Source organism: Equus asinus, chromosome 9, assembly GCF_041296235.1.
Source record: "Equus asinus isolate D_3611 breed Donkey chromosome 9, EquAss-T2T_v2, whole genome shotgun sequence".
Classification (NCBI taxonomy): Eukaryota; Metazoa; Chordata; class Mammalia; order Perissodactyla; family Equidae; genus Equus; species Equus asinus.
This window is the reverse complement of record NC_091798.1, coordinates 13,745,054-13,770,612: the sequence shown is the minus strand read 5'-3', so window position 1 is coordinate 13,770,612 and position 25,559 is coordinate 13,745,054. Positions and strand designations below refer to the sequence as shown.

Here is a 25,559-nt window from a genome sequence, read left to right as displayed (position 1 = left end):
CTCTATAACTGATATTGTACCTCTATCCTTTTCCTCCTGCAAGTCTGAGGTAGAAGAATTGGGATTGAACACCAGAGTCCTGTCACTCAGTCTCCTTTGCAAAACTCACCTTTCTTATCTGCGAAATGGGTGTGATAGCTTTGTTTTCTACCTTTCCCAGGTCTAACTGTATGACTGGTCCACGTATACTAAGTGCTAAGCACGTCCCCCAGAATTGACTATTGCTAGGTTTCCTCTTCTACTTTTTTTTCATTAGGCACATGATGTGTAACTATTCATTTCCTGCCCTACAGGATCTTGGAAACAAAGACCTCAACAGGGATAAAATTTACTTGATTTGTCAAATAGTCCGCGTTGGGAAGATGGATCTTAAGGATTCTAACTCAAAGAAGTGCACGTTGGGACTGCGGCGGCCCTTTGGGGTGGCAGGTAATGACACACTACATGCCATCAACTTTTATTGGAGTGCACATTTTATGTGGCTGAATTTTGCAGATTATTTCTTTCCTCCTCCTCTTTGCCTCTCCCCGCCAAAGGTTATGCCAGACAGCCCCTAATACCTACATTTCTGGTGACTAAATTGAAATAATTGGTGACTAAGTCCAGAGTTCTGATGAAGACAGTGAATAATGGAATCCTTGTGTCTGGACTAGGGCACTGGGAGCATGGCACAGTCGAGCAGTTGGCACCTTCGCTTCCCAGCATGATGAAAAGGAAGAACAATATGGGTGGGATCTAATTATGAGGAACAAAACATTGAAAAAAAATATCCAGGACGAGAAACACAGTTACACAGAATGAGTCACCCGCTGTACATCTAAATTCCAGATGGAGGTGGACGTTTGAGGAGTTGACATGACCCGATGAGGTGGCCCTGGAGCAGCGTCACCTCTGCATTTTTCTCCAGGCCTTAGCTTTCTCGGGGTTTCCAAGATTTCATCATTCTTGTCCCACTTTTATGGTTTTTGTTATATCTATCACTTTCACTATTATTTACCTAATATATATTTTTTTAATTAACCCCCTTTATTTAAACTAAAGTACATTTTTTTTCTTAAAAGGCAATTTAAGTACCTGTAGAAATAGCAATTTGATATACCAGTTTTATTTCTTTTTATTAAAATATAAATTTTTCATCATGTACCACTTATAATCCCTATGTACCAGATATAAACCCAGTGTTTCAGGTTCCTTATTTCAAGATGCCCTGATCTTCTGTAGTTGCAGACCAGCTGGCTCTCCAACTATTCTGCTGGCACTGTTGGCAAAGTGGTCCAGTGGAAGAAGTTAGCTTACACTGAGCTAACTGGCTTTTTAACCTGGCATCGTTGCTAGCTATCTAGGTGATCTTGGGCAAGCATTTTTCCCAGGGCCTTAGTTTCATTATCTGCAAAATGAGACTTGGATCTGGTTGATCCATGACCTCTTCTAGAGTGCTCTGATTCAATATGAGGGACACTCCTGGCATCACAACGTCCCTGTTACGGCAGTGAGGGTCCTTCAACCTTCCCTCGAGGCGAGGTTGCTCTTGTCCCCAGCTATAGTCTGCACTCTGTTCTGGTTTCAGGTGACAGCAGTCTGGTGTAACTGAAAGGTTCAGGGATAGATTGCTTCAGGCATAGCTGGATTCAGGAACTAAAATGGATTTACAGCTCTGTCTCTCAGCTCCTATGTCCTCTTGCTGGCTTATTCTGAAGATGGATGTCTAATTACTTGGCAAAATATTGGCCAGCTGTTCCAAGCTTGCATCCTACCAATTTAACAATCCAAGGGAAAGACAGCACTTCTTTCCCGTTAGTTTCAGCAGAAGCCCCAGGAGCTTAAATATAGGTCATGTGCTCATCCCCAAAGCACTTATCTCTGGGCAAGGCGATGTGGTTCTCTGATCACTCAGGTCACATGAGCAGCTCTGGAGCCAAAGGGAGGTTGCTCCACCCAAACCACGCTCATTGAGAATGGGTGAGAGGGTCTGCTAAACAGAGAGAATGGATGCCGGTGAGGTTCAAATAATAGTTTCCCCTCCTCTCTGCTCCCTAACTCTCCTCTTGAGTTAGATGCAGTCACTGGTTGATTTTTACCCGAGAAATTTTAATGGATCCCAGACCAGTGCCTGGAGTGTTTGAGGTGTATCACGTTACTAGGGTTTTGGCTCTATTTGGCTGGCTTTTCTATAATCCCTACTCTAATGCAGGAGTTCTTCACCTTGATTTTATGGATCTTTAGGGGCTGATTTAAGCAGAAGTTCCAGAGGATCCAGGATGTCTCTGGAATTGCAGGGTTTAAGGATCCTAGTTATGTATCTGTTCATATGAACACATTTATGAAAAGAGGGTGAATAGTTTTCATTAGATTCTCAGATCCCACGGGGAGTCACTGTGCTTGGGTTTTGTAGGCAGAGTAGACATGTCAAATCCAGACCTAACTGCCTAATTCCATAGCCACTGCTCTGACTCTTTCCTCTTGGCCTCTGCTAAATCACAAACTCTTGGATGTATCCATGGCCCGTGGACTTCCCAGCCCCCTTTGCCCAGAAGGATTTGCCAGGTGCTGCATTATGAACCCCCGTTGCTTGGATTGTCCGATGCTGGTTTGCTTTCCTTCTCAGACTTGCCTGACCCAACCTCCTGCCCTACAATCTCATCCCATTGTCATCCCTTCCTGGGAGCAGGAGAGCTTAAACCATTAATTCATTTTTCTTCTTTTCCTAGTTATGGATATAACAGATATCATCAAGGGGAAAGCGGAGAGTGATGAAGAAAAGCAGTACTTCATTCCTTTTCACCCGTGAGACTTTTCCCATTTCTTTTCACTTTCTTATACCACATCTGCTCGAGAGCAGTGAACTGGCTCTCTGAGCACTGATAACCAAGTGGGTCCTCCCCTGGGGAGGCCAGGAGGAGAACGATAGTCTCAGTGCCAAGGCTTTGCACCCATCCATTCATCAAATGCTATTTATTCAACAGAATTTGACTGAAGGCTGGGAGAGGGCTGGGTACTGTGGGGGATGGGGATGAATGGTGAACAAGATCAACATGGCCCTGTCTTCATGGAGCTTATATTTATACAGGGAATTAAACAGATAATCAACAAACGATTAATGGATTAATTACAAGTGTGGCAGGAATCAAGAAGCTGCGAAGCAGCAGCATATCAGGAGCTATAACAGGGAATCCTGGTTCTCATGGCTGGAAATGTCCATGACTTGACAGGAGGCTAGGGAGGAAGGTAGATATCCTCTCCCTGCTGTCAAAAGGAGTCTTTGAGAAAGGAGGACCCCCTCAGTTTGAGAATGTTGTCCTTACTTTGTTACCCAGGGAGGATGTGTTTTGTACAGGTAATGAGGTCAGTGACTCTGGTTCAGGCACATGCTTAGGGCTTAGCAGGAACAGCTGAAGTCTTTGCCACCTTGCTGAGCAGATGTTCCTTTTGAGGGCTTGGGAATCCTTCCTTTTTAAGAGTCTTCCTAGGAAGGAAAAGTGGTCTCTACTTGTAGCATTGATGTTCCCAAATTTCAGAGCCACGCTGCTTTGTGAAAATGAGAGATGTGCCTCTTGCTGACATATATGCTCTCTGGGCTGCCATATACAGGCTCACATTTCATCTAAGGTGTAAGGAGGGGCTGGGCAACTTTCTGGAGGATGTGGAACTACAAGTTGGGGACCCCATGAGGGCATCAGGTGAGCAATTTGTGCTCTTTTTTCCTTTCAGAGTGACAGCTGAGAATGACTTTCTACATAGCCTGCTGGGCAAAGTTACGGCCTCCAAGGGAGACAGCGGAGGGCAAGGTACAGTGCCAGTGCTCAAGGTGGGCTGGGCCTGACCCTGGCTTGGGAGCCCTTGATTCTTTGGCAAACAGACCAAAATCCTGAACCTTAGGAAATGTAGCCTTCCTTCTAGATAGACGATTGTGAAGAACATGAGTATGTGACCTATAGAAATGGAAACCACATCTCCTGAAGCTGGGAGGCATGTTCTAGTGCCCAAAGGAAAAGAAGAACTGATATAGCCTGACTATCTCCTATGCATCAGGCACTTTAATTTGTTTCCTTATTTAATTTCATCCTTCCCACAGTCCTATGAAATAGATGGTATCAACCTCACTTTACAAAGGCTGGGCTTATAGACATGGGATAATTTGACAGAAACTGACACTAGTAGAAGTAACTGATAGGATTCAAACCCAGAGATGTCTGGCTCCAGAACCCCTCTGCTTTCTTCCTTCCTTCCTCCCCCTGGGTGGGTCACTCCCTCTGTAGTTGTTTGTCTCTGCTTCCAGTGGGCTCCTCCAGAGAGATACCAACGGGAGAGCTGGTGGGAGGGTGGGACTGAGAAAACACCCTGAAGAAGTTGACTCTTCATGGTGAGCGTTCCCTTCCAGGCCTCTGGGTGACCATGAAGATGCTTGTGGGTGACATCATTCAGATCCGCAAGGACTATCCACACCTGGTGGACAGGACCACAGTGGTGGCCAGGAAGCTGGGCTTCCCAGAGATCATCATGCCAGGTCAGCCATCCCTGGGCTGGGCGGTGGTCCAGCTCATCTAATCCTTGTTCTTTGTAAAGAGTCTACTCCTTCCTTTTCTACTGTCATTCTGTATTTCTCTCCCTGAAGGTAACTGCTGAAAACGATTTTTGTATATCCAAAGATCTTGTATGCATTCACATAATAAACACAAACACATAAATATAAACACGCACTTTTTTCCCCTATAAACGGGATCATACTTTATATGCTGTTATTTTATATACTTTATATGGTGTTCTGCAACTTGCTTTATCACTTAATAATTTATAATGGAAATCCTTTCTACTTTACTACATATAGAGTAATTCCATTCTCTTTAGGGGAATATTGTCATTCTCTTAAATTCTCTTAAATTTTTAAACTATTTTTCATTACCAAAGGACTCCATGTTCATTGTAAAATGTTCAAATAGCATGAGAAGGTATAAAGTGAAGTGTTAAAAGCTCTGTCAAATCCTTGTCTCCAGAAGTAATCACTACTATTAACATTTTCCAAATGTGTATAGAATAAAAGAAAGACAAATGAAATTATATAATAACACTCTTTTGAAGCTTCCCTTTTTATCTTAAACCTGTGTCATGGACTTGTGTCCACAACTGCTCTCATAACTTACCCCTTCTTTCCACAGTCATAGGGTGGTCCAGTGGGGGCCTGTATTGTAATTCCTTTATGCCTGCTCTACTTGAGATGTCAATTCCTCATGCGTTCCCCTGTGGGATTTTCAATTCTTATTTTGTCCCCCATTCCTGAAGACCCTCTGCACTCCGTCCCTGACTCTGTGTTCCTCAGATACACAAAAAATGATTGTATCAGCTCCTGCACAGTAAAAGATCCATGGATGTCTGGGGTTGTTATTCATGGGCCAACATCAATTCAATTGGAGCTTTCCTTTGCCTTCCCAGAAGGTGTCACTAGAGGATGAAAATTAAATAATCTTAATGGAGAGAAAAACAAGGCCGATTGTGCCCATCCTACCTCCCTTTTTACAATTGATTTGCTAGTGTTCCTCCATCCCCTCGTTACCTACTTCTTCAGCCTCTCTGATGAGGTAAAAAATGCTTTTTCCAAACAATTCTGATTTTCGTTAACAGATATCAAGGTGAGGAGCACATCCCCTCTCTCCCTGACTCTCTGTTTCCTCTAGTCAATGTCTCTCCTGCTGCATAGACTCCAACTCTTGTCTCTCTCTCTCCCTCTGCCTCAGGGGATGTCAGGAACGACATCTACATCACTCTCTTACAAGGCGACTTTGACAAGTACAACAAGACCACGCAGAGGAATGTGGAAGTGATCATGTGTGTGTGCACGGAGGATGGCAAAACGCTACCTGTAAGGGACCCTGCTGTTGCTCTGGGGGACAGGGCCCCTCTTGGATGCCTCTGCTCATAAAGAGTTGCTTTTCCCATCCCTGATCCCACTCTGTAAATACCAGGTGCCTTTGCGATGGCACTGAGTAATGTGATCTACACCTTTAGAGCTCGGTTAGCGCAGTAGCCCATAATGAGACCTCGTGTTATTTCTTTATACCAAAGCAGTTTTTCAATACCTGTTCCTTCCTTTCATGACCTCTTCTTCCTTTCTTTTCTTTTTCTTGGCCTCAGCTTTTAGGTTAGCTTTTTTGTAGTTAAAATGTTTTTCTCATTGAAACTTGAGCTGGTTTATTCAGGCAAAATTCATGGCAAGAAAAAGGATCAATGCAGAGCCTTGGGCTGGTGTGGAGACTCAGGATGTCCTCAAAACAGACATTCCCAACACTTAATCTAACTCACTAGCACTCAGCCAGAAATTCTGGTGGAAAGCTTTATTCGTAAATTGGTCTCCAGAGGGCCAGCAGGGTGTATTCAAGAATGCGAAACGCATTGCTATAAATATTTATACAGCATATGTCCTGCACAATATTTGTTGTGTGTGTTTACATTTATTTACTTATATTTCTTTAAGGTTGTCAGCAGCTGTGTCCAGTGTGTAGGAGGGTTTTGCTGCTCAATTTCTCCTCTTGGAGTACTTAGCTGAAAATAAGATCAGCTCTCAGCAGAAGTTTCAGCGTGGGCAAATATTCCTCTAGGGCCGCAGTCGGTGATCAGATAGCACAGCTGGGTGGGGGTGTGGGTATTAATAAGTCATCTGCTCTGGCATGGGGGCCTGGTCCTCAGGCAGGTTTTGCTACCCTCTGCCTAAGAATAACTAGCATTCATAGAGGAATTACTGTGTGCCAGGTACTGTGGTAAGAACGATGCATTACCGTTGTTATTGCCATTTTTACAGAGAGAGAAACGAAACCGTCATCAAGTGCAACAACTTTCCCAAGGCCGCAAAGTTAGGATATGGCACAGTAGGTGTTTGATTCCAGGTTCCAGGCCCTGTTAAACACTTCACTATAATGCCTATACAGTTAAAAAACATTCTCCAATTTATTTTTCATTTTAAAAACGAAGTTACTAACCACTTCTATCAAATTCTGGGAAGATTCATAATTACTTTTTAAGTGTAAAGAAATCCTCATAATTGCCTTTTTGTTCATAAGGACTGGCCAGTTAATATCTAAGTTGAGCAAAATCCAAACATTTAACTCATCCTATTTTTGTTGGTTTCTGAAACTTTTCTGAAAAATACAGTAAGTGAGAGACACTTCACTTGAAGGAATAGAAAGCAAGAGCAGAGGGTTTTTATCTGAAAGGGAAATTGCATTTCATGAATGTAAAAACCCTTGCTTTGAAGTAATTTTTATCTAACTACCTGTTGGAGAACTTTTAAACCTCAGCTTCATTTTTTTAAAACACTGATACTCTTGCCTTCAATGTCACCGAAGGACAAATTAGAAGGAACAGTTAACAGGAAAGCAGGCATCTTATCTTGTTTTGGAGCCATTCTTACTTCCACTTGTGCCACCCTTTAGAGTCACACCCGACCAGGCTGAACAGATGCACTTATCAAAGATGAATGTAGAAGCAGGTATTCTTGGGGCTGAAATGGAGAGGGAGCTGTGGGGCATGCTGATAATTTGCAGTTTCATCTCTTAGGGAAGCTATGGGGGAGTTCAGTTGACTAACTATTGAACATTGCTAAGGAAGCCCGTGGGAGGCTTTTCTTTCTCTATTTGCAGAAATAAATATTACTGTCTAATTAAGTGTCAGGCAGTACACTCAAACACTCTTGGTTGGTACTCGTGGCCTCCTGTGGGAGTCCCCTGTAGCGATATCGATTTCTCCTCCTGCTCCAGGTGCACACTGCCCTTGGCAGAGTGGGACCTGAGGACAGAGTAGGTTAGACTTGTCCTTGGCTCATTTTGGGGTCTCAAAGACCTTGCTCATGAGGGACCATGACAGAGAAGCTAATAGGGTGGGCTCTGGGATCAAACAGAGTTCAAAGCCCAGCCTTCCCTGCTGTTAGCTGTATGATCTTGGGCAAGTTTATTTGTCTATAAAAGAAGAATAATAATCTCTTCCTTGTGGGGTTGCAGGTTAAACAAAATGGTAGGTATAAGGCACCTGGTATGCAGTAAATACTCTGTAACAGGAAGGAGGGTATCATTCAGAGAAGGCAGACCAACTACAGGTTGAAGCCCTACAAGGGATTTGAGGGAGCTAAATGGCAATGCAGTGTGGAAGCCTGAAGTTTAAGGAGGAGTAAAAAGGCTCAGACACTGGGCTGAGAAAACTCTGCACTTCTGTGACCAGCCAGTTTATGGGGATGGAGGCAGGGCATGGGGGGCAGTGTGGTATAGTGGTTAAGACCATGCTCTCTGGGGCCAGGCAGCCAGGCTTAAAGCCCAGCTCAGCCTGATTAGCAGGATGACCTTGAGCAAGTTACATAATCTCTCTACTCCTAAGATTATCTGAAAACTAGACCAGCAGTGGCACCTTACTCTTGTGAATGTCAACTGAGGTAATCTACATGATAGGTGTTCATTAAAGCTAGCCATTATTATTAGAAAGGTATAGTAGTCTCCTGCCTTGATTCCTGCCTTGTGGATGCTAATTGGCATCTTCCCATGATGCAGCCTTGTTGGTGTAGAACTCCTTCTGGCTCTCAACATGTTCACAACCATGGTGTCGTTTGTTGCTCAGATGATTTCTACGAGCTAAACAGGGCCTGTGTTGGGAGGCTGATTTTTTCTCCTGCAGAAGTGTGTCTGCCAAGGCCAAGCCAGCATTAAAGCTTCCAGGCTTCCTGAATCCTACTCAGATTTTCTTCAACTGACCTGAAGCCAACTAGGGTCTCTTACTGTTAATTTGGGGCTGCAGGGGTGGACAACGGGGAAAATTGTTGAAGAGGCTTACTTGAGAATTATACAAGTCTACATTTTCCCTAACACTGGGCTCGGTCCCTGGTCACCATGCTCCCTTGACACACTCGGCAACATTCAGTTATATCTCTGTGGTGTTGAGGGTTAGGGTACTGTCTCAGGTCTCTTTCAGAATAATACTGAGACTTTTTTCTCTAGGCTTAGGCAATCAAAAATTTTCATCATCAAGATAGTTTTGTGGGATTCAGTTGTCTGCCGTATAGCAATTTTACTTTCACCGGAGATATATGTGTATTTTCAGATTTTACAAGCTACATGGGATTCACTGGAGCTACAGAAACTCTAAGCCCATAAGTGTCACTAGATATAAATCTTGGGAGGCTGGAAGGTATCTAGGTTGTTATAGAAGGGATACTGGACAAAGAGTCGGAGGCTCTGAGATGTGGTCCCAGCTCTGCTACCTTTTTGGCTAAGTGACTTAACCTCTCGGGGCCTCACTTTACTCAGTTTTGAAGTGGGGATAATGATGGTAATCATCAGAGGCAGTTGTGAGAGTGGAATTAAGTGAGGTAGTGAGTGCAAAGGAGTTAGCATAATGCTAGACACAAAGCACTCCCTCAATGGTTCGAAAAACTTTGGAAGCATGTTTCTAGTTCAGTGCCTCAACAATTTCTGAAAGGCTTCATCCTTTTGAAGACCAAGAGAGTTCCATGTCTTTCCTCATTTCCAGTTTACTGGTTAGCTTGTCTTTTTAGAGATAAGTTCTAAGAGGACGCAATATCTTTATTTTCAAATGGATTCAATTTGGCTGCAAGTACCATCAGGCAACAGTGAAACTGAGTGCACTCGTTCCCTGTAGCTCAGAAATGAAGAGGGAGCTTCCAGTGAGAGGGGCAGGGCTCTCCTTCCCACAGGTTGACTTGGTGCACTGAGGGCCTGTTGGAGAATTGGTGGGGATCTGGTGAGAAGCAGGGACTCCCTCACCACAAAAATGCCCAGAGGCACACAAGTTTGCAATTTTGGGGCCTGGGCCTCCAAAACCAATCCTCATCTCCCTAGATCTCTGGAGATTTGAGGTTAAAATCTGCTCGTCTGGTATAAAACCACACTTAGGCCCCTTCTGGGTGACCCTAGCTCAGATCTTGTTTTGGGGCCCAACAGCTGGAGTGACTAGAGAGAGACAGAATTAGGGGCTGACACACTCTATTAGAAGATAATTTCTTGTTATTCTGAAGGTGAATTTTATGGCAAAGAATAAATATCCCGTATAGATATGCTTGCTCTGTGCTCACTCTCTGCTCAGAATGTCCTTCTCACGTCTCTGCTCAAAGCCCACTCAGAATCTTTCTTCAAGATCTTCAACTGTCATCACCTCCAAGAAATCTTCCCTGAGTCCTCAGGCTATGATTCAGTGTGCCCTCTCTGTGCTCTTACTAGTAAATACATATGTCTGTCACCACATCACACTGCTTAGTGATTTGTCTGTTCATCTAATGGTCTCTCCATTAAACTGTGGAGGCTTGTGTCAGGTTTAATATCTGACTCGTGCTGGTATCCCAGTGCTTCACAAGGACCTGGTATCTGGAAGATGCTCTGTAACTGTGGGCTCCCTTGACCCCCTCTGCCCGAGTGTCTGTCTAAAGCCCGAGCTCCCTCCCCTTGCCCAGCTCCCGCTGACACTTTGTTGTGTGAGCATCAGAAATCCATCAGAACAAGCTGCTGCTTGGCTGATCTGAGCCTATTTGTAAACTTTGTGCACGTTCAGATTTAGGAAACAAATGGGATTAATAAGACTGGCAGCATGCAGTAACTCCAAGGCTGGTTACCGTTTACAATAAGGCAGCCATGTCAATGCCTAGCGTGCTCCAGTGGTTTCCAGAATGCAAGTAATAGAATTTGTATAGTTAAGCAGCTGTCACTCCTGGAGCTGGGGATGTTTGTGTATAGATCTGTAAGGTAGAAGAGTACCTGGCAGAAGGGTTGGGGAAGGCAAATTTTTCCTAGACTCTGAGGTCAGTCTTAGCCTTAGGACCAAAATTTCCCAAGCATAGATAATGGCAATTCTGTAATGCTTTCTCTCTCTTTGTTTTCTTGGGTTAGAATGCAATTTGCGTGGGAGCTGGGGACAAGCCCATGAGTGAATATCGGTCCGTTGTGTATTATCAAGTCAAGCAGCCACGATGGATGGAAACAGTCAAGGTAATAACAATAATAATGATAGCCACAAATGTGTACATAGAGGCTCTGAGACACTTCCTTCAGATCTGGAGCAATAACCCTAGCATGTGTCTGGTGGTGTGTCAGGCAGTGGAAATGGTAGCCCAATGGAGACCCTTGTTCTCCTGATCACCATTCACTGTCCCAGGACCTAGCCAGCATGGAACTGTCAGATAGTACTCTTGTGGACAGTGCCCCATCCATGAAGCTGTGTCATGCTACTCAGCAGTGAGGAGTGACAAAGCTCTGAGCAAATGTGAGGCTATACAAGGCCATTTAAGACCTGAAAGACACCCTATTGGAGGGTGCCTAGGTAGAAGTGGCATCAATCCCAAATATTCACAGTATCACATTGTTACACTAAGCAGAAGGGAGTCTGATGCATTGGAAGAGAAGTTCGAAATTAATTTAGTGAACAGTGAAGCTTGATCACAGCATCAGATCTCTCTGCCTTGTAGTTAGTATCAGTCTTTATTCACCCTGTGCCCTGGACCCAAACTCAAGATGTTCACATTACTTCTCTTTTGGAGATAGCTATTCAAACCTCCGTGATTCTTGCCTTGTCACCTATATTCCTATTTCCCTCAGTGGATCTCTCTTTACTCACCCTCTTCAAAATGATGACCTGCCCAACTTTAGGGTCAGAAATCTCTTGGGCCAGGTTGTTTTTCTCTTCTCTGTGCTCTCTTGTACCTCAGTTATATCTCTTTGCTAGCACTTGTCACATGGTTGTTAGAACTATGTGTCGCCCCATGTGGACCATGAACTCCTTGAGCATGGCCAGCACCTCACATGATTGTAGCTTAGAGGAACCATTCAATATGCAGTGAAAGAATGGATTCAACTGCAGCAGTCTGTGAGGCTCTCAGTTTGTTTGCTCTGTCTAAACACACAAATTATGGACCTCTTCAGGCTCAAATTTCATTTTCTGGAGCAGAAATTACCCCAAAGTATACATCTGTTTGGCTTTTAATAGTCATCTGTACAGTGTAAACTTGTCCCTTCTAAACATCAAAGTAGATTCCTCCCAGGTAGCTGGGCTTCTCTGCTTTGGCCTGACTTGCACATTATGGAGAGATCTCCCAGGCTTTGGGAGGTGGAGTGGTCCAGAGCCAGGCCTGAAGCATCTCGGCCAAGGGCGCAGATACCCACCTGACAGTTAACCGGGGTTGACGAGGGAATGATTGTCCTGGCTTAGTATTCTCGGGGGCAAAGCATCTGGACATGTGTCCAACCAAGGATGGGAATGAGCCCTAGGATTTCCCCAAATATTATTGGATTCAAGCATTTTTATTAATTTGCGTAAATGGGAGTCCTCAAGCATTCCCCCTCAGGACCACTGTTAATTTGCTAAGCCTTGCTGCAATTGCCAGAACTCCTGGAGTGTGTGAGGAAAACGTGCATTATGCAGTTTGCAGTGCTTCAAACTCTGTGCTAAAATTATGTGACTTTTATATCAATTTGGGGAGATTCATTTTTCCTCACTATAATTTACGGACTTCTTTTCATTGGCTGGGAATGCAATTTGCCAAATGGATTACATTTGGTACTTTATTTTCTCTTCATAGCTAGTTCTTATGTAATTTATTTGCAGTTCATCAGGCTTGATGGATGGGTAATAAATCAGCAGGTGGCACTCTCACTTAAATGGTCAGGCTGCCTTTTGGGGGGTAGGGCGGAGTGGGGAGGGCTGTTAACTCATTGTCTCCTGAGCTCTGGTTTCTGCCTGCTAAGGTGGCTGTCCCTATTGAAGACATGCAGAAGATCCATCTGCGATTCATGTTTCGACATCGGTCATCCCTGGAATGTGAGTACCCAACCAAATGGCATTTCTGCAGCAACTCTAAGGGGACAGAAGTGGTGTAGCTGGGTGGCCTATGTATCATTTTCTTTCTTGACCTCACAATGCTATTTCCAGCTAAAGATAGAGGAGAAAAGAACTTTGCCATGTCCTATGTGAAGTTGATGAAGGAAGATGGGACCACTCTGCATGACGGATGCCACGACTTAGTTGTCCTAAAGGTACCATGAGCTGTAATTAACTTTGCAGTGAGGGAGGTGCAGGAAGCCAATGGGGAGATGGTAGGATTGCTTAGTGGTTAATAACACTGACCCCAGAATCATATACCCTAGAACTTATCAGCTGCGTGGGCTTCTATGAAATCTTGACTTCTCTGGGCCTCCGTTTCCTCATCTATGAGCCCTCAGTGAATAATTGTGAGGATTTATGAGTCAGTTCTTGTAAACATAACAATAATGGGTACATGGAACCCTCAATAAATGGAAAACATTATTGTTACATACAGAATGGGCTATTTACTCTGTAAGGACTCCTGTGGGATGTGTAGAAGACCAGCAAGAAACATTTGAGAGATGCCTCGCTTGTAGCCAATGGAAAAATATTGGAATTTGGGGTCCTGATCCTGCTAGTCACTAAATCTGGAATCATCTCACATGTCTTTCTGAGTCTAAGTTTTCTTTTTCTTGAGTGGTGATGATAATATTTATGACAAACCAATGAGGTGACCCATGTGAAAAGGCCATGTGTAAAGGGTACAGATGTCAGCCATGGTTATTTTTACATCATGAGACTTGCACTGTTTTCAAGAAGTGGGGTAGTGTTTGCCTTGATCTTACCCGCATGCTTTCCCACAACCCCTCTTGTGACAGACAGAAAGATGCCTCTGCTAGCACCTGGCTGGAGGCAAAGCAGGTGGCCATGAAACAGGGCAAGGCTAAGTGGTCAGCACAGGGGTTAAACCCTTGGCCTTGGCTGTCTCAACCTTGGAGGCTGAAACTGCCCTTTTGCCTGTGGTCTGCATGGCAAACAGAGGCTCATCATGGCTTCGTCATATAGTACTCTTCTCTGAGTCTCTCTGACTTTTCCAGAAACCCCCTTTCCTCTGTACAGCCTCTGTTTTCTCATTTATGACACATCAAGGTCGTTCTTGGCTTAAAAGCCACTCTTCCCCCAACAGATTGTGAACTCATTGGGAGCAGAGGCCCTATTGCAGTCAGTTTTCAAGTTATTCTCCCTCCTTAAGCCTCAGTTTCCTCATTTGTAAACTGAGGATGATAACAGTATTTACAGCAGTAACAACTGTTGTGAGGCTTAATTGAAATGAACTAAAGCATATAAAGCAGTCAGTGCAGCAACTGGTACAGAGTAAGGGCTCAATAATTGTTAACTCCTACAATGCCTAACTCTAATTGTTCATTCCAGCAGCCAAGGGACTTAACTGTCTATCAACTCTGCTCAGAGCTCCATATGCATTATGCCCATTTAGTCTGCTCAAAATTTTTAGGAAGTAGATAATGTGATTATCTTTAGTTTAATCATGAGAAAAATGAGACACAGTGAGGACAAGGAATATATCCAAGATGACCCAGGCTTGTGAATGGTAAAACAAGGTCTAGATCGTAGGACTGTCAGACTCTAGTGCCTTTGCTGTTAACTTCTCCTTTAAACTGATTCCTGTCTTGCTGGTGGGCATGTGTTAAGATCTGAAAAAACTTAGGAGGAATTAAAATGGCCTGTCTGGGAATCTTCAATTCCCTTTATGCCATTAATGAAGGCCACAGAGCCTTCAACTTGTTGACCAACCCTTTTTCCATTAATGTAACCTTGGGCTCTTGCCTATTTTGTGGAAAAACAGCCCTGCCTTACTAGCTGATGTTTATTACTTCTCTGATGATTTTCCTAGTTCTGACCTTCCCTACTTTATAATGTGTAAGCTGGCCACTGCAAGCTCTGTGTGGCGTTGGGCATGTACCCATGGCTTGGGGAAGTAATCAAGGTATTGTTTCCAGGGGGACAGCAAGAAGATGGAGGATGCCAGTGCTTACCTGACTCTTCCTTCTTATCGGCACCATGTGGAAAACAAGACGACCACCTTGAGTCGAAGCTCCAGCAGTGTCGGGGGGCTCTCTGTCAGCTCCCGGGATGTATTCTCCATCTCCACCCTAGTGTGCTCCACAAAGCTCACCCAGAACGGTAATGGAACCATGGAGAGTTGTGTGTGTGTGTGTGTGTGTGTGTGTGTGTGTGGTGTGCTTGTGTGTGTGCACGTGTGTGTGTATGCATGCATGTGTGTGTGTATTCATGTGCAAGTCCAGGGGGGTCCTGATATGGACAGTTTAGTTCAGTGGTAGTAATTCTGCTTGTTGGGACTCTGTTTTAGTGGGCTTGCTGGGTTTGCTGAAGTGGCGTAAGAAGCCTCAACTGCTACAGGAGAATTTAGAGAAATTGAAGATTGTCGATGGAGAGGAGGTGGTGAAGGTCAGTGGGGCTTCATTTTGTTTGTATTCACCCACCAGTGCCAGAGCCTTAAATCGTGGGTGACTTCAGGGGAGAAATGAAGTGCTGAAGGAGAGGGGCTTTTGCTCTGATGATGGGACACAGTGTCGCCAATTGTCATGAGAAACCTTTACTCGGAAATCTGGAGGGTGATTTGGTTCAATGCTATTGAGTGGCAGAAAATGGTGCCTGTGCTCAGTCTCTGGAAATAGATCAGCCTAGGTGTAGATCCAAGCTCACCCACTTGCCAACTTTATGTGATAATGTTATTAATGTGTCATTATTTCACAGGGTTGTTGTGAGCATTCAAGGTGATAATATTTAAAAATTAGTCAGCATAGTCTCTTACACGTGGTACACAATAATTGAACTAAAACATAAAAAACATACAAAAGTCAATAAATAGTAACTTAATTATTCTTGTTGTTATGAGTTGCTATAATAGTATGATCTTTTCATACTACCTCCTCATTACTGTTAGAAATAGAAAATATTCTTGGTTTCCGCTGGTTGGAGAGCATGTTGCATTAAACATGAAAAAGGGAAAGACATCAGGTCTCACATTTTAAGTGAAACAAGCAGAAAACAATGCAAATGTCGACCATGTTGTTGTGTCCACATGGTAGTGGAGAATACAGTGTCTGAAGCGCAGATCTAATTAGAGCAACCCTCCCCTCCAGCACTATGAATTGGGACAAGTGTTTCCCAGAGGTGCTGGCGATCTTGTTTCCATCAGGAGTTTGGTACAGCTAGAAACTCTGAGATTAAACCTCTGTATGTGGTAGCTCTGTTTTCAGAGACTATAGGAAGCATCGACCCATCCCTTAGGAAGGAAAGGTATCAAATGTTAGTCAATTGCCCATACATGTTGAAGCAGTGGTAGAGTTTCCAGATCAATGCTTTAAATGTGCACTATTGACCCTCCTACTTGGTTCAGCAACGACAGAGAAATTCCCCAGATGTCCTTTCACAAAGTCTCTCACCTTTGGGCAGTTTGGAGAAGTCATCTGGAAGGAAATTCCATTGTCTCTCTTTTGCATCATTTTTCTTTTTAAAAAATGTTTGTTATTGAAGTATAATATACATACAGTAAAATATGTACAGGGCACTTATCCTAAGAGTATAGTTCAAGGTATTTTTACACATGTACACACCCATATAGCCACCACCTAGATCAAGACACAGAACATTTTTGGCATTTCAGTAGGTTCCCTCACTTCCCTTCTCAACAGCCCCCATGCTGACTTCCATCATCATAGATAGGTTTTGCCTGTTCTTGAATTTCATAAAAATACAGTAATAAAGAATGTACATGTTGGGTCTGACTTATCTTACTCTACACAATTCCCACGAGGGTTATGCTCATTGTTACATGTAGAAGTAGTTTGCTCTTTTTTATTTCTGTGCAGAATTCTGTAGTGTGAAAATGTCACCATATATTAATTCACTCTTCTGTTGATGGATAATTGGGTTGCTTCAAGTTCTGGCTCTTATGAATAAATCTCCCTGGACCTCTTGAACACACCCTCAGGAGGATGTGTTCTTTTCTTCTCTTGGGGATACACTGAGGGGTGGGATTTCTGGGTCATCTGCACTCTTTCTTAACGCGACCTCCCTTATTTTGTCCAGTTTCTCCAGGACACTCTGGATGCCCTCTTCAACATCATGATGGAGCATTCTCAAAGTAATGAGTATGACATCCTCGTCTTTGATGCTTTGGTAAGAGAGAGGGGACAGGTGTTTAGTGACATTAGACATTAATGTGTGTCTACTGTGAGAACACTGAGAATTTATGGCCCTTGTGACCCGTTTCATGAATTTTTTGGATGCATTGTAACTTTTGGCAACCAGACCAATGAATGAGCTGAAATTTCCTTTCGTTTGTTTCGAGTTCATTTGAAAGCATGGGCAGGGTGAGTGAAAGGGGAATTTTAAGTGTTGATGTCAGATTGGCACTGGTTGAAAGTACATGAAGTTGGATACCGCAAATAATTGTTTAGGCTTTCCATGAATGCTGGAATTCCTTGGCTAGGTTGTGAAGCACCCACAATGTTTCCTGACTCTCTTTTTACCTTTTTCTTCCTCATCATTTCCAGCTTACCAGAGTCATCACACTCCTCCTGCCTACCTAGAACCTTTTATGGCGGTACACCATCCAGATCTTTCCTCTTCCATCCTCCCAAATGGTCTCTTCCTCCTCTCTCCCAACTCACATTTTCTCAGTGTTGTGTCAAAATAAACATAAGCAACCGAATTAGGGTGTCAGTGACCAATAAAGTCTTAATATGTTCACCCCTTGTGTCAGTGATATTTGCTTATTTATTTATGTGAGGTATTTATTTATTTACTTATTTTTGTTGGCCCTGAACATCTATTGCCAATTTTCCTCTTTTTGCTTGAGGAATATTGTCTCTGAGCTAACATCTGTGCCATTCTTCCCCTGTTTTATGTAGGATGTCGCCACAGCATGGCTTACTGAGTAGTGCTAGGTTCACGCCCGGGATCCAGGCCTGTGAACCATAGGCCACCAAAAGGGAGCATGGGAACTTAACCACTATGCCACTGGGCTGGCCCTGATATTTAAATTTTTAAAAAGGTTGCTTGGAGACCACAGTAACTTAATCTAGTGCTTTCCAGGATGCTCTCCTGGAAAGTTAGTCCTAAAGAAAGATGCTTCATGACAAAAGCTCCTTTGACTATATAACTTAGGGAAGTGCTGAAGCTTGCAGGAACCCCTTGGAGATTCACAATGCATGTGAGTGTGTTAAAGACCCTGAAAAGTCCTACAATATACGAGGCAGTCTAATGATAACCTTTGAGATTTGTGATAACTTTGAGATTTCTCAAACTTACCTGACCATGAAACCTTTTATTTTATAATACCCCCTGTGGCAGACTTCGTGAAAAGCTTTTTACGAGAGACGCTACTTTAAGGAAAAGGACTAACGATACATTAGTGAGCTAATTCCTGAGCAAAAGAATTCTGATGGAGGTTTAGTTATGCCATGTGAAAATGGCTTCCTGCCCTGGGTCTGCCCCCATAACACTGATTCCTTGGCTCTTCCTCAGATCTACATAATAGGCCTCATTGCTGACCGGAAGTTCCAGCACTTCAACACTGTTCTGGAGGCTTACATCCAGCAGCACTTCAGTGCCACCTTGGCTTACAAGTAAGTAACTACACACGGGGACTTCTTGTCCACCTCCTACTTCCCCTGCCTGGATGCCTAGGGCACAAGGAACTTGAGCATTTTCCTTTTGTCACAAGCCAGTGTGAGTTCTCTCTTTTCTGACAAAGCCCAATCCGTGCCTGGGTTATTTGTATTAAATAAAAATATGCAAACTCATAGGTTGGGATGAATACTTTGTGGTGGTAGAAGTACATGACAGCATTCATTCATTCAGTCAGTCAGTCAGTCAACTATTATTTATTGAGTATCTACTTGTGGTAGACACTGGGATTCAAAGGCTAGAGAGAAGAAAGTGCACATGCCAAGTAGCTCATTATAGATGGGGTATTGGGAACTGAGGCTTAGAGACGGAAGGTGATGTTGGAGCGATCGGTGGAGGCTGGTTTATGAAGGGCTTTGAAAGGCAGGCCAAGTAGTTTGAAGTCTGCCTTGCTGGTAATGAAGAAACATGGAAAGTTTCCAAGCAAGTGAGTTCTATGGTTTTATAAGAAAGTTTTCTGTAGGAAGAAAAAGCTGAAAAGGACATTATCACCACCATTATTGCCACTTATATCCTGATTGTGACTAGATTTTCTCGTCAAAAGATTTTTTTTCCCTCACTAGTTTTTTCTTCGCTGGCTTTCTATGAGCAGGAAATACTTATTCACTTCATGTCTTAAATATATATTTTTAAGCAGAGTTATTTTTATGGTTGTAAACAAGTGAATAAGCTTGGCCATACTACCCCCTTTAACCTTTGATTGAATGCTTTGTAATTTACTGAGCAAACTAATTACCATGCTGTGGGTTGGGAAGAGATGCACTTTGAAAATATAATTCCTTATTCAGGAAGTTGATGACGGTGCTGAAGACTTACCTGGATACCTCCAGCAGAGGGGAGCAATGTGAGCCGATCCTAAGAACTCTGAAAGCTTTGGAATATGTGTTCAAATTCATTGTCCGATCAAGGACATTGTTTTCACAGTGAGTACTTGTTATGTAAGAGTGGTTGATTAGTTCTGTAATTCCTCCAGATATAACAGTATTTGCACCAATGGAGAAACTCTTCTACAAAATTGTGACCGGCTGTCGATCAAAAACAACTTGAAAATCCAACTTAGAGAATTATGAGTAGGTAATAATTGTTCCCTCTAAGTTCATTTGGGGAAAAAAAGAAATCCTAACACGTTGTAGAGTCATGTTTCATTCAATGAACAGGATTTGTGATTTGAGGGTCTTCTGCATTTCATCTATCATTCTTCATTTGATTTAAGATATGGTGAAAAATTTCCAGGAATCTATATTCAATACTAGAGGCACTGGGAGTAGGGAGAGCAGAACTCAGGGAGTTTGACATTTATTTGGCTCTAGGAGGTTGTGCGTGACAGATGAGCTGGTGTTTGCAGTTGACCTGTCTGTCCTTGAGATCCTTGTGGCTAACAAGTGAGCTGACATATTAGAGCACCTAAGAGATTTGATGTTTGATGGTCAGTATTACAGAGGATGGCTGTGCTTTTGAAGGGCTTTAAAGATGGAGGCATTCAAATACATCCTACAAAAGAACAATTTATGTTCATCCTGGTTATAAGGCAAAGCTAGGCAAGGATTTGTTGTACAATTAAAGATATTCCAGGATTTTTATTCCTAATCCTAGTTCTATTTATTGTAGTTCTGTTCTCACCCAATCTTCTAGGAGACCCAGACAACTATACCCCAGCCAACAAATGTATGATCAACTTGGTTGTGTGTGATGGAAAATAAGAGAAGACATACAAAGAATGTATTGTCCAGATTCTTTTCAGTGCAGATGAAGAACATTCAACTCAACCTGACATGTAGAGAATAGGACTGTATTTTATTTCATATTATTGAAAAATCCAGGGGGTAGATTGACCTCAGGCATGGCTGGATCCAGATGCTCAATGTCATTGGGATAGTCTCTGCTTCTCTAGATATTAGTTCTGCTTTCCTTTTGTTGATTGTCTTCTGAGGCAAATTTTCCAATCTGGAAGCTACTGGAAGCCTCAGGTTCCTATTCTAACTTAAGCAACCCTAGGTTCCTTGTTGTTCCAGCAAAATCCTATGCCAAGAACTATCTTGGGTTATGTGCTAAGGTCTTAAAGATTGTGACTAGCAGAATGAATATGTAGATTGTGTAGTTGTGGTCACATGTGCACATCTGGAGCCATAGGTCGGTCAGCCTCTTGTAGTATGAACTTGTTTAGTTGAAGAGATGGTTTCCCAAAAGAAAGTAGAAGTCTGTACTCATCATTTTGATCATGATGATGGATGGGCTACAAAAGTTTCATCCTCAACAAGGCATCTGAAATGTGCGATCATTTGGAATTCTCCTAAAACATTCTTTGAGATCTCAGGTGATGAATAGAAAAGAGATGTGTATCTTGAACCATGTCTCAAAACATGTGTCACCTAGGTTATTCTAAAAGTGAAGTATCTGTTTCAATTCCTCTGCTTTGTCAGTTAGTCAAGACAGAGAGTGTGTACTGAAGTCTTAAAGGTATTCTTCCAAGTTTGAGAGATACTTGTCAATTATTTGAAAACCTATAGGAGACAGCTGTGGGTTTTTCTAAGGGTTGAGTTTCTTGGAGGACTTCAAGGGTTCAAACATTGTAATTCCAGATTAATAAGCAAAGATGTATTATCTCATCTTGCAAGTGAGAACTTCAGATTGACAAGAAGAACATATCTTTTCCATTTATCATATCTTCTGCCTGAGTTTTTCCTTTGGTTTTTTTATTTTACTGTTTCTTCTTCCTTCCTTCCTTGCTTGCTTCCTTCCTTCCTCCTTTTCTTGCTTCCTTTCTTCCTTCCTTCTTTCTGTCTTATCTCTCTTAGTCTTTGTCTCTTCCCTCCACTGGAGCAAAGAGCATTTGTATGTTTGCTTTCTTCTTCTCTGCCTCAATGCATGTCATCTTGCAGAACCTCTAGCTCTTCATTCAGTTTAAATTCAATGCTGCAGGAACTCTTAGTGACTTTTGGCTTCTTAAGGAGTGGAGCAGTCTGTTATTCCTTGCTGTATCCCCAGGATAGCATGTAGAACATCACTGATACTCATAAAATGCCTGTTGGATAAGGTGCATTTTGGGGGCCTAAGGGAATGCATTTGGTCAGAAGAGCTGTCTCTAAGGTAAACCAGGCCTAATCCTGAATCCTGTCTCATGAACAAAAATATGGGCTGACCTGCAAGGAAGGTCTAGGACCCCTTGCTGAGGGAAGATAGGTTTCCCATGTCTTTTGCATTTTAGACTCTTTAGCAATAGTTTGCTCTCCAGTGGAGCATCAAGGACATTGAGAAGTGATGGAGGTATTGCCCTACACTAGGAGGGCATTGACTTGGGAAACTAGAAAATAAAATGTTCAATGCTTTGAGATTTCTACGCCAGCTGGTGGGAAATTGTAAGATAATCATTGCTGTTGTGTCTGGTATTATGTTTCTGTTTCCTGTTATTCCTTTGTCTTCTTCCCTCACGTGCATAATTGCAGCTGATCTAGCTCTCGTTAGTTGTTCCCTTGCCATTTTTTCTTTGCGCATACGGCATATAAACATTTGCAAGGACTAGGGATTTTCCTGGATCAATATGGAGGATGCAATTGGATAAGGGAGGGAGAGAAGTTGTTCAGAAGGATTAGAAGTTTTTTTTAGGGTTATTTATTTCTATCACATAGCCAAAGAATGCAATTTTCCTGTCCCTTCTTCTTCTGTCACTAGCTACTGAGTCAAAGTCTGAGACAGGTGTTTCTGGGCACAGGCCTGTGCCATAGCTGCAATGGAAGCTGGCAGAGCAGCTTTGAGTTTCTGCCATAAGGAGGCAGGCTTAAAAATACAGGAAATTCCTAAATTGTAGGATGTGTGTTGAAATGGTCATAAATACAACCAACATCCACTAGGCTTTTCTAGAACGACTGAGGCCCTGGGAGGTATAGAGCGTAGTGAGGAGCATTCAGAAAGAGCTGAAGTGATTATCGTCTAGGCATTGAGCTTCATTACAAAACTCCTTGTGGTACCTTTTATCCTGAAGCTCAGACAAGCAGCTGAACTGATCCCCAAGGTTCTGAGCTGTGGCATTACTCAGTGTCTGGAGCAGCCTGTGCTGCCCTGATCCCCCTCCTGCTGGCCAGGCATGTAGAAATGAGACTGCAGCACTTCTGTGAGGATGGCTCTCTAAAAGCGAGAAGCTCCAGAGCACCATACTGCAGTAGGCTTGGCTCCCTCTTGTCTGTGTTCCTTATAAATCCTAATGCTCCCATAGACTAGACACAGGAGGCAATGTGGGATAATGGTTATGTTCACATTGTACTGGTCAGTGTTGGTCAGTGATGGTCAGTGTTCGCATTGGACAGACCTAGGAGGGGTCTGTTCACATTTCTGTCCCTGTAAACCTGGCTTAGTGAGTTACCTAGACTCTCTGAGCCTCAGTTTCCTCATCCATAAATGGGGATAAACCAGCTCTTAGTGTTTTGATGATGAAATGAGATTACATGTACAAAGTTCTCCATGTAGTATCTGTACTTATTCCATAAATGTGATAAATGTTACCGTGTTTTCACCTGGGAAAGACAGCAAGGGTGCTTGTTTCAAAACTCGGATTTAAATTAGTAAGAGGAAGTTCTGGTGTCTTGTTTCATGCTCAAAATTTGGCTTACTGCGTATGCTATCATAAATATTTCTTGCTGTCTATTTTTTAGGAGGAAGAGATAACTTTACCAGGTGGCTGTGTTTTTGTTTTTGTTTTTTTTTTTGCTGAGGAAGAGTAGCCCTTAGCTAACATCTGTTGCCAATCTTCCTCCACTTCATATGTGGGTTGCCGCTACAGCATGGCTGACAAGTCATGTAGGTCTGCCCCTGGGATCTGAACCCTCAAACCTGGACTGCTGAGGTGGAGGGCACTAAACTTAACCACGAGGCCATGGGGCCGGCCCCTGTCTATGCTTTTTGAGGACCACAATGTGGAGACTTTTAGGGTGCATGAATTTAGCTCGGTCTGTTGCTGGCCCATTGGGTGGGTCCTGCTTGTGTTTGCTGCTCTCACTCACCTGTGTGTGTGTGGTCAGGCCCCTTTGGCCCAAGCAGCCATGTTCCCAGCTCTCTTTTCCCTGCTTGCTCGGTCTGTCTTTTCTTTTGCATCATGCCTTCTGCTCTCATTACAGATCTGCTTATTCAGTGCTTGCTTCCTCCTCCTTTTCCATGTAATCCCAGTCTCCTGGGGTTGCTCTGGCCATCCACCAACTCCTTCACCACTCTCATCCCCACCCCCTTTGCTTATGTGAGGCAATGGTGGAAGGCACAGTCTCCAGAGCTCAGCTACTTAGGTTTGAATTCTGTGTTTGCATCCTACCACTACCATTAACTAATGTTTATGACCTTGGGCAAATCATTTAATCTGCCTAAAGCTCATTTTCCTTGTGTGTGAAACAGGCATGTCTGCAAACACCTCTGCAGGGTTGTTGTTCAGACAAAATGAGCTAATGGGTCACACTCAGCACTTAGCACGGTGCCTATCACACAGCAAGTGCTGGCGGTTATTATTACCTGCTAAGTGCATTTCACTTATTATCTCCATCAATCCTCACAAAAATCCTATGGAGAACCTCATCTCCTGCCTTCATCTCCTCCTACTCGTCACTCACTCCATGCCAGCCTCAAAGGGCTCCTCTGCACCCTTCCCGTGGGATCTGCTTGCTCAATCCCTCGCCTCTTTCACATCTTTGCTCACTATCCTATTTAAAATTTCAGCCGCTCCCCCCAGCACTTCTGATTCCTCTCCCTTTTATTCTGCATTTTTGTCTTCTTTTCCCTGCCCATATAATAACCCCATGTTAACATATTATACAATAATTAATTATGCTTTTGCTTACTGCCCTCTCCCTGCTAGAATATCAGCTCCAAGTGAACAGAAGTCTGACTGTCTCACACTGTATCTGAAGCACTGAGAACAGCACCTGTCATGTAGTTGGCATTCGTTCAGTGTGAAATGGGACATCATTTCTATCCCCCTTTCACAGATAAGGAAGCTGAGGCATAGATTCAAATGCAAAGGTCACACAACTAAGAATTGGCAGAGTGAGGCTTCACATTCTGCTTCATCCCACTATGCACACCTAAGAACCAGAACTTTCTCCAGACCACGCAAGTGTGGTTGGCAGAGAGGAGGGCCTGTCCTGAGGGACCAGCTCCACTCAGAAAGGTCGACATGCTGGGTGCTGAGAGGCGCAAGGCTGCATGGGTTTAGGTGCTATCTTCCCCAAGCACAGTAGGATTTCCGTAAAGGAAACAATGACTTGGAGCAGGAGTTGTCAGGGAAGACGTCCTCACCATTATGAAAAACCTGTCCAGGCAACAGTGACTTCATCTTCGTATCCTCCCAAGGAATGAATAAAGAAAAGCTGACCTACCGCTGGCCCAGGTAAGCTCACACTCCTTGGAAACTGGTCACTGGTCAGGGAAAGAGAAACACGCTCAGCATCCTGATGCAAGCAGTAGCATCTCCGGGAGTCATCCTGTCCTGCTCCCCAACCCTCACTGGGAGCCAGGAAGGCCAGCCATGGTGTGCCCAGTGCCATTTGCCTGCACTGGGGCTGCACCTCCGTTAACAGAGGCATCAAAAGAGCACGGTTCACACCTCTAGCGGACTCCCCAAGTCTGGCTTACTTCACCCAGGGCCAAACACTATTGCCCTTTCTCTACTTGCCTTCAGCATCAGATGACCTGATGGTCTCTGATGCTCTCTTTTGCCTTTTTATTTTGCATCTTGCTTTATTCCACCCACCCCGCCCCCACTCTCAGTCCCTACGTTACCTTTCCACCAGTTCAATTTCTTCTTATGTACATATTATATACTAGTTTATCCTCCAGGTCATGAATATATTAGGCAGCAGGATTGTCTGAATAAAGCTCAGGCGACCCCAGTAGCCTGCAGTCAGAGGGAATACATAAGCCTCTGCCTTTTTAAACAAATATGAATTTAACTCGAAGGCACTTGCCAGTGTGATTTGTTTTCATTGTTCATGTATGAATAAATATTACAATATAATCATCTGTTTATGCTGAGTGGAGGCTGGAATGCTGGTCACATCGCTATTCCT

General features: G+C 43.4%; 1 protein-coding gene across 1 annotated transcript in view; it reads left to right on the top strand.

Moving 5' to 3' along the window:
* DOCK2 (dedicator of cytokinesis 2) overlaps positions 1-25,559 on the top strand; it is a 406,061-nt gene that overhangs the window by 51,445 nt on the left and 329,057 nt on the right. The window contains exons 10-22 of the mRNA XM_014850884.3: positions 294-429; positions 2,709-2,784; positions 3,709-3,785; positions 4,379-4,504; positions 5,730-5,854; positions 10,872-10,970; positions 12,723-12,795; positions 12,907-13,010; positions 14,799-14,982; positions 15,170-15,267; positions 16,915-17,004; positions 18,355-18,455; positions 19,305-19,439. Coding sequence (XP_014706370.1) covers positions 294-429; positions 2,709-2,784; positions 3,709-3,785; positions 4,379-4,504; positions 5,730-5,854; positions 10,872-10,970; positions 12,723-12,795; positions 12,907-13,010; positions 14,799-14,982; positions 15,170-15,267; positions 16,915-17,004; positions 18,355-18,455; positions 19,305-19,439 — 1,424 coding nt within the window. The remainder of the gene's footprint in view (positions 1-293; positions 430-2,708; positions 2,785-3,708; positions 3,786-4,378; positions 4,505-5,729; positions 5,855-10,871; positions 10,971-12,722; positions 12,796-12,906; positions 13,011-14,798; positions 14,983-15,169; positions 15,268-16,914; positions 17,005-18,354; positions 18,456-19,304; positions 19,440-25,559) is intronic.